General features: G+C 39.4%; 1 protein-coding gene across 1 annotated transcript; it reads right to left on the bottom strand.

Moving 5' to 3' along the window:
- Positions 1-8,057: 8,057 nt before the first annotated feature.
- On the bottom strand, positions 8,058-9,754 carry LOC104967731 (tripartite motif-containing protein 16-like). The gene has a single exon (XM_010797251.1). It carries the CDS (start codon positions 9,738-9,740, stop codon positions 8,379-8,381), a length of 1,362 nt encoding a protein of 453 aa, XP_010795553.1. The 5' UTR covers positions 9,741-9,754; the 3' UTR covers positions 8,058-8,378.
- Between the last annotated feature and the right edge of the window lie 64 nt (positions 9,755-9,818).

Raw genomic sequence — 9,818 nt, 5'->3', positions numbered from 1 at the left:
ATGTCAAAAAAGTCACAGTTTGTCGTAAAACTGTTGAAATATAAGACTATGAAAAATACGCAACTAGAAAGACTACAAATCCCAGAATCCCGGTCCCGCATGCTGGCTCTTACGGAACCGACTAACTCCCCTTGTGTGTATGTACAGCTCTCAACATGCCCAGACTTGGAGTGATTTTCACCTCTTTTAATACTTTTCGCCTCATTCTGAATGAAAGAAGTGAAATGTGCCAACGTGACGGCCGTCTTGGGTGTGTGGTGCGAGACGGGAGATGTAGTTCATTGAGCGGTTTCACACAAAGAAAAAGTGTTACTTCACAGTTTTAAATTGACAAACATATGTGTAATTCGTGGCACAATTCAAACGGGATCAAAAGATAATCTTTTTCTCTCCATTGACTTCAATACATAATTTTTCCGAAATAAGGTCCCATGGAGCTCCCCCGGAAAGGGAGGGACTTCGCCTCTCTATTGTGTCTTGATATCTGTCCATGTTGATGTCACACATGGAGCTGCTGTGATGCGAGTCAAATTTCAGACTTGATCAGACCAATAAAGTAATATCGTATCGGTAACCCTTTCCCTGTCTCCATGAGCCACAGTAATAAACAAGCAGGATATGTCAGGTCAGGAGGTGAACAATGCGAGACATAATCGTGGTTTTAGTAGTGCTTCTGTTTCTGTTTATAAGGAAATCGTGGAAGCAAGAGAGTCACAGGCATACGGGAAAAATTAACAATGATACAGCAACAAGACAGACAGGCATTGTCCTCCTGACTTCCACCAGACAAATGTGTACCATTCTGCTTCTGGTCGGGGTTAACAGAACAAATTGTAGGTAATATATATATATAGTTTAATTAAGAATATGACCAGTCTGCCTATAAGGAAAGCAGCATTAACCTGTGATATATTATAGTTTACCTTGACTTCCAACATTTAAAATGAAATAGAAAACTAAATACTAATTTCAGTATTTCATATTTAGGTTAAAGTTACTTAAATACATTTATGAATGAAACCCTAATACATATTTGTTTTATGTATAAGACGAGCAGCATTGTTTCATGAATGTGTGCAGTCTATTGCAAAATATCCAGAGTTAACACAAGGGGGCAAAGATCTGTTATTTTATCTGCACCAGGAACGTTCTGGAATATGGGTCACTAGATAAAGAAGAAGGTAACATTTTAATGATCGGCCTTTTCTTTCATGTAGATATCACACATGTGGCCGTGAACAACCGTAGAAATCAGCAAGCCTCAAAAGCATGTGTAAAAGGCATAATGTGTGCATTTTTGGGGCTGAATATTTAGTCAAACTATTTTTTTAACTGAAATGAAAATATCCCCTGACCAAACATCAGGTTGTAATGTCATTACAGTATGAAAGCAAAGATTGTATAATATGCCAACATCTGTAACAAGAGGCATTATATCAATAGACTTTTCATTTAAGCAAACACAAAACAACATGTTTTCCCAAGGATAGATTTGAAATCCCTGAACAAATCCCTTTGAGGCTTTTCTTGTGATTTGGGGCTATAATATATTTTGATTTGATTTGAAACATATTGGATATCTCATCATATTCATAGTTTGCACTTCATCTGGTTGTTTCCCTTTTTACCTGTTCAACTGTACAACATAAAACCTGTTAATCATCCTGTTAACTCCTCATTTAGCTCAGAAGGATATTGTCAGATGTAAATTGGTGACATATTTTTTTATTATTTTTATTAGACTGCCTTTTTGTTCCATGAGTGTTCCTGTTTTGGCAGGGATCCTACATTTCTGACGAACCTGCTTTGGTCAGGTGCATGTGACAGTGAGATCACTCTTTATTATTTTCCATGAAAGCAGACTGTGTGAGTGGGCCAGTTTCCTTACTTTAGCTGTTTGTTTCCCTACCTTTCACGACTTAAATGTGTTTAATTACAAGTATTGAGCCACTTAAGTTGAGGGAGCTTTAGCTATCATATGTATATGTTTTGCTACTATAATATACATATGATAAGTCCATATTTATGTTGCTGTGTAGTATTGGCCTTTTATAGAACAGTTTAAATAATCTAGAAATGTAGTATTCTTTGTGGTTCATGTCTTTTCTACTGTATATATGTATTATATAGGCTACGTGCTGTTTATTGTTTTTATTTGATTATGTTTATACTTTTTTCCAACTTTTAATTATTGTAATGCCTAAACATATTGCTGCAGTAACAAAATACTTTCCCAATATGGGCTGAATGAAGTATATATCTGTCTAGATTTGCTCCTGTGGGTATTTTCCACAGTATTCAGTGCATGCAAGTGGCTTTGGATAAAAGCGTCTAATAAGTAACATGTAATCTGTAATCTTTAAAGCGGTTTGGAGCACCTGGAGAAACGCTATATAAATATAATGTGTTGTTATTATTATTATTATTAGCTAGCATGAAGCTAATGTTAGCAAACAAAAGGCGGTGGTCAGGGAGATTTGCCAGATTCTGACTTATGCTAGCTGTGCAGCTAACCGCCATCAGAATGTTTACCTACACGCGACAGCCAGAGACAGCCAACTGTTTTAACGGCTAATGTTAGCTTCTTTATTGGGTTATCCAGGCGTCCTTAATCCCTGTTTGGCTTTCTTTCGCCCTCAGCCCTGTTGCTCCACACACAGCCAGCTCACCTGCCTGACGGACGGGCTGAACTGGAAGTCCCCAGCCTCCTTCAGATCCAGCCAGATCATCGGCATCCGGGGAACCGCCTCCATCGCGGCCCAGTCTACACGGGACGATCGGCCGTTAAAATGTCAAATCCACGTCGGTAGTTCCGTGGACGTTAACGTTTTTCCCAAAGAAAACAAGCTTTCCTCCAAACAACTGTGTCATGTATCAATTTACACTTCAGCCGGAAGTTGGAAGTGCACGTGACGTAAACTCAGTTTAAGTGCCGCACTGGTCTATGGGAAATGTAGTCGTTACTGCGTATTACTCTTTTTAAAGATGTATACATCCAACATTATGTCAGGCGAACACAGGTACACACAGAGTAAATACATAAATATATATATATATATATATATATATACACAAAGAAATAAAGTGATAATAGTGATTAAAAACAAAAGGTACCATTTCAAGTAAACATATTTATCAAATACACAATTGGTTTTGATTTCCTTCTTATTTTTACATTTGTAATGCTCTAGTTTGATAATATGAAAAGAGAAAAATATACTAGTATGATGAGAAAAATGCCACATTTACCCCAAATGGTTTCAAGTCTTAAAATCTGGTTGAGACGTATACTTTGCGTATAATTACTGTCAAAATGTTTAGATCACACAAAAAACACTTCTTTTAAGAATCAATGTTCAAGGTTTTTAATTTAAAAAAGGCTTCCTTCTAATGTTTACACTGCACATGTGTGCATATATTCAATACTTAATTCATAGATACCAAATAAGTGGGATAAAGCCATGTCCTATCAATATTTTTTAGGAAACAAAACAGTAGCTCTAAGAATAAATATGACATGAAAATATTTTTGGCAGTTTGATCTTGTATTTACACACATTATTTAAGAAGATGCCAAAACCGTAATTAGTTTTTTCTAAAAGTATGGATACACTTTTTACAAAAACCTAAATAGTAACAGATGAGTCTTATTGGTAGCCTGTATGGTTTAAGTTTATCCAATCTTAACTTTAATAGATATCACAGCAAAATGAGGAATACAACTTGGTTATGGAATAATGAATCTACACCGCCACAGTGAAAGTCTGGTAATAGTTGTTACTGAATGTGACCAAGGCTGTTCTGCTCTTAACATGAACAGAGAACTGTGTGGTGTTTAGGGTGTAAGGCCTGCCTCAATTAAACTCTCGTATCAGTTTCACAAAATCTCCACTAAACCTGTATGTTACCCTGGATATAAGACAAGAAAGAAAATACTTTTTTCGTGTTTGTTTATTAATCATATAACACGTATTTAAATATCTTGACAAAAACTCAAACAAAAAAATAAGAAGTCCACTTCCATATAGTTTGAATGACAGTAGATTGCTGTGCAGTGTTGCTATGTGCAGTTTGAACCCACTGTCCCTTTAACCCGTGAGTTCACAGAACTCTGCTCTTCCTTTATTTTGTCCGTGACGACAAGTCCAGCGTGTGTCCAAATGTACATTCAGGCACGCAGTCAACCTTGATGAATTCCTTGTATGAAACTGCTACACACACTTTTTTATCTTTTCTCTTTTTTCAGGTCAGAGTCTTTCCACTTCAGATTAGCAATCTCCTGCTCAATCTTCTTTTGAAGCTCTTTGACTCGATTCTTTTCAATTTGACGCAGCGATCTGATCTTGTGGTTGACGTAATCCCTTTTTTCTCAATGACACGGGTCAGCTCAGTGAAGATCTTCTCACTGTCCTCCACCGTTTCAGCAGCAGAGTCACTGATAGCCTCCATCTCCAGATAATACAGCTTCATCACATTTGTATCTCTTTCCTGGATCCTCTGCTTGATTTTTTGGTCGAATCGCTGCCAGCTTTCTCTCCCTCTCTGCATTTTCTGCTGTGTAGACACACTGCTGACGAAGGGCGATGTCCTCCTGGAGATCCTTGGAGGAGTCCACCAGCTCGTGTTTTTCAAAAGCAGGAGATTCATGGTGAGGCTGAAGGTGCTGCTCACAGTAAGAGACCAGACAGGTGAGACAGGATTTGAGGTCTTTCTGCTTTCTCCCACTGCAGACATCACAGGCTACATCTTCAGGTCCAGCATAGCGGTGATCAGATTCCTCTTCTTCCCTATTGGTTTCCATACCTTCCTCTTCATCTCCGTCATTGGAGGATTGGTTCATCATTGCCTCCTGTTCATGACAGTCATCTTCACAGCAGAGGCAGAGGAAATCTCCATCTCTCTCAGTCATTAGCTCGTGGCACAGAGGGCAGCAGTGGTTATCGTACCATTCATAGAAGTCCATCTTATCTGCTGAAAGACAGACAGATCAACTTCAAATCTATGTGTGGTGGGCCTCATATATATATCCCCTTACTCCACAAACAACATGGGCATGGCCTAAACCTGAATGAGTTTTACTGTCGTAAAGGTAGAATCGAACATTTGTGAAATCAATGAATAATCGTTGACCATCTTTTCACATTCAGTTGCTCTGTAAACAAATGTTTCCCATGCCAGCAAAGCTAATTTGAATTTGAATTGAATAGTTCAAGAATGTGGACCCCTGCAAAGCAACCAAACTAATGTCTGTCTGTCCATCATCTCTCTTTAATGTACTGTGCTAATGAGAAATCTAACTGGAGAAATAAACTGTATTTGTAAAAAGATATAGAGAACCGCAGTGACGCGTCCTAAAACCCGGAAGTAAACTCCTTCCGGAGCCTTCGTCAAAAAACGCAATGCAATTAGTCCATAGGATTTGGGAAATTAGCAGGAAATAAGGTCTGTTGACACACATTAAAGAGATGGATCATGTTTTGTTCAGCCGGATAATCTCCACATGTCTACCCTACTTTTATAATTTTCGAATCATAAATCTAGTCGCCAGAAGCAAAATGCTAACGTTATGCTATAAACGAACTACAGCAGGGTCGCTGCTTCAACGTCACGCTAAATATTATAGCCATATTCAAACATACAGATTCAAAATGGTATACCAGTTGAAGCGTTTGTTTTAACAGTTTGCAGGAGGCAGCTACTTGCTTTCAAGCAGAACAGGGCAAACAAACTGAGCGGGAGTGTTTACCTGTTCGGTGTAATGACGTAAAACGGCCTGGACAACTTCTGTAGTCCTATTCAGCCACATGTTAACAACCATCGTTTTTCAGACACGTAAACTCTTCATAAATCACCAGCGGGGTCACTGCTGATGTATTTAATGTCGTAGAACTAAACGTGATCTGTCTCTTCAATTTGTGTCAAACACAGACCTTATTTGGAGCTATTTTCCAAAATCCTATGGAGAAATTGCATTGCTTTTTTTCGAAGGAACCGGACGTGGTAAAAATGCTAACTTACTTCCGGGTTTTAGGACGCGTCACTGCGGTTCTCTGTGAAGTATAACTCCTCGTAGGCCAACAGGGGAGGCCGTTTTTAAAAGCAGATATGACAATACTTTGAATTACAGTTCAAATAATTAATTAAACATTTCCTTTTATGTGGTAACAATTACCTTACTATACTAAGTTATAGTGTGTTATAAATTATTAGTGTGTTTTAGAATATTCTTGTGTTTTTGGAACATGTTGTGTCCTATATACTTTTAAAAGGTTGAAATGTATTTTACTTGTATTGTTTATGTGTGTCATGGTTTTTTTCTTCAACTAACCTCTATGGTTGTTGTTTTACTTTTCTTATAATCTCAAAGAAAGGTAAATAAAAGCCAGGGGTATAGTTAACTCATTATGTTGTGGTCGTAAACATTTACAGTGTTGATGTAAATATTAAAGAAGAGAGTAATTAGGCCTTTTTCTTGACACCAAATGGGGACATTACATACTGTAGGTCCCTAACCTCATCACTGAGTAGACCTTTTTCAACACAAACATATTTATTCAATCAAGTGTATGAGGGACAGAATCCTATTTTAGTTCACAATTGAATAATAAAAAAAGAAATACCTAAGAGGATTCATTTCCCCAAAAGTCTAAATAATTAGTGCACGTTGACACAATAAATTACAGATCCACCAATCTATAGTATGTATTACTTTCATCCTGCAGCTCATTACTTTATAACTGTTTCACTTATTGTTTGAATACTTTTTATACTTGAAATGTGTTTAAAATTTCATTTTAAATGTTTAATATATGTGCTCACTTTAATAAATACTATTCAAATGATTCAATACTGTTTTTATTTGGTCTCTATCAGTAGTGTATCTTCTTTGCTGTAACTGTACATTTACCCTCTGTCAGACTAATAAAGGAATCCTGCTTCTGACTCTCCAGGTTACTATAAACAACAAACTGACCGGATTTCACCTTCAAATTAAATGTTTTCTTGGAAAGCAAATCATTACCGTACATCACCTCTTATGGTTTTATTAAAGTATGTTCTGTTAGCAGGTTAAACGATGCAAAATCTAAATTTTAAAAGGAATATAAAAGATGTTAGGTGATATAACTGCACCCCGCCAAAGACTATCGGCGCTTTCACACCGGTGTACTTTTCCCAGGAATAGATCCGATAGTTCTTGGGATTTTGCGTTCACACCAAAGATATCTGGAACTAGAACCTAGTTTCCCCCCTTTTCAGGTACTTCCATGNACTTTTCCCAGGAATAGTTCCGATAGTTATTGGGATTTTGCGTTCACACCAAAAAGATCTGGAACTAGAACCTAGTTCATGAGAACCTTTCCCCCCCTTTTCAGTCCCTGCTAGAGAGCTGGTTCTATCCTGGGGAGAAAAAGGTGCCAATTTCTGGCGAATTGCAAACCACGCCCCGTAAAACTCTGAAAAGTTTTGTGAAACCGCCATTGTATTTGCTGGCATTAGCATTATTAGCATTAGCCCCGCGCACCAACGCAGAGAGACTAACTTATGGCAACACAAAAAAAAACATGGGAGCGGTGGAGATGAGGAGGTGTCGGCGTTCTGGCGATTTACTCGGAAGGCTTCAGAAGAAGCTGCTGGGAGTCCCAGCAGCTTCTACTGAAGCCAGTTCCCAACTCCGGGGACTTCCGGCCGGGGACTTCGGGTGGCAGTATACGCCGTGAAGTTGTTTGCGGCCTGCCAGTAAACCCAAAGCAGAAGAAGAATAAGTGACGTCAGCGGCTTAATTTACGTAATCCTCCCTCAGGGACTTATTCCGGTGTGAACGCAATTTACGAGGACAGTTCCGGGACTAAAGAGTTCGGCGGGACTAAGTACTGGGAACTAAGTACGGCAAAGTACTTGGTGTGAAAGCGGCTAAAGGTATAAAAGATATGTTAAGCGTTTATTGCTTGTTTTATTTTGGGGGTTTTAACTCTCTTGTAGGATCTGGAATCCCTCTCGTATCATCTCCATCAAACGTGTATGTTACCCTGGATATAAGACAAGAAAGAAAATACCTTTTTCCTGTTTGTTTGTTTATTCATCTCATCAAACATCAATTTGTCAACACAGCCCATCAGTTACGCTTGGTAAAGGTTTAAGATTTCTTCAGAACAAAAAAATTGGAGCTTTCTCTCTTGGGACCAATGTAGTGGAACAGAAAGAACAATGTATAAACCTCATTAGCCCCGATATCATCCATGGCTTAACAGAAGCAGGTAAGAGCACCTCCTGGCAAGAACTCAAACATAAAAATAAATTAAAAGTCCACATCCACATCGTTTGAATGACAGTAGATTGCTGTACAGTGCTGTTCTGTGCAGTTTGAACCCATTGTCCCTTTATCCCGTGAGTTTACAGAACTCTGCTGTAACTGGATTTTGTCCGTGACGACAGCAAATGGTAAGTCCAGCGTAGAGCGGCCGAGTGAAGGAAGTCTTGACTGTGACAAGGAGAGTGGAGGTTTCAGAGATGCTGTAGAAAGACAGGATACCTGCACTGTAATCCAGGTACACTCCTATTCTTTTGGACTTAGGCCCTGAGAAGATAGTTGGAACCACGTAGTGAAGTTTATAACGGTCACCTTCACATTGCAATGCCCAAGAATGGTTGTTATGTCCAAATTTACATTCAGTCACACAGTCAACATTGATGAATTCCTTGTATGAGACTGCTACACACACTTTTTTCTCTTTGCTGTACTCCACCTCCCAGTAACACCGCCCAGTCAGGCTCTCTTTACTCAGCACCTGTGGCCAACCTATGAATCTGCCTGGGTGATGAAAATAACTCTGTGATTTTCCCCATGTGTGTGTTGCTTTCCTGTTCCTCTTGGATAATTTCAAACAATGTTCTGCTGTGTTTGGATCCATGGTGATATCACATGAATATCTTTGGAGTGCAGCTCTGATGCTAGGCTCTTGCGGGGACAGTAAAACCTCCACTTTGGTCCCTGCCATTTTGAAGTTGGTGCTATTCTCCCACAGAACTTCCCCTACGTTTCTTTCGACTTTAGTCAAAGACTCTTTGACGTCCTTAAAGTCCTGAAGCGAAAGGATGCTCGATGTGTCTGTAGGTGTACCGGGATGTGAGAGCGAGGGCAATTTTTGCAGAAACTTGTTCTCATCCTCTGTGTGTGCGAGCTTCTGCAGCTCAGAGTCTTTCCACTTCAGATTAGCAATCTCCTGCTCAATCTTCTTTTGAAGGTCTTTGACTCGATTTTTTTCAATTTGACGCAGCGATCTGATCTTGTGGTTGACGTAATCCCTTTTTTTCTCAATGACACGAGTCAGCTCAGTGAAGATCTTCTCACTGTCCTCCACCGTTTCAGCAGCAGAGTCACTGATAGCCTCCATCTCCAGATAATACAGCTTCACATTTTTATCTCTTTCCTGGATCCTCTGCTGGATTTTTTGTCGAATCGCTGCCAGCTTTCTCTGCCTCTCTGCAATTTCTGCTGTGTAGACACACTGCTGACGGAGGGCGATGTCCTCCTGGAGATTCTTGGAGGAGTCCACCAGCTCGTGTTTTTCAAAAGCAGGAGATTCATGGTGAGGCTGAAGGTGCTGCTCACAGTAAGAGACCAGACAGGTGAGACAGGATTTGAGGTCTTTCTGCTTTCTCCCACTGCAGACATCACAGGCTACATCTTCAGGTCCAGCATAGCAGTGATCAGATTCCTCTTCTTCCCTATTGGTTTCCATACCTTCCTCTTCATCTCCGTCATTGGAGGATTGGTTCATCATTCGCCTCCTGTTCATGCCAGTCATCTTCACAGCAGA

The sequence above is a fragment of the Notothenia coriiceps genome, unplaced genomic scaffold (genome assembly GCF_000735185.1).
Source record: "Notothenia coriiceps isolate Sejong01 unplaced genomic scaffold, NC01 NC01_scaffold00037607, whole genome shotgun sequence".
Classification (NCBI taxonomy): domain Eukaryota; kingdom Metazoa; phylum Chordata; class Actinopteri; order Perciformes; family Nototheniidae; genus Notothenia; species Notothenia coriiceps.
Note: the sequence above shows the minus strand (reverse complement) of the source record. Positions and strands in the feature narration are given on the sequence as shown.

Bases quoted from the DNA above. Each gene is read 5' to 3' on its own strand.
- LOC104967731 (XM_010797251.1), bottom strand. From the start codon at position 9,740: ATGGAAACCAATAGGGAAGAAGAGGAATCTGATCACTGCTATGCTGGA.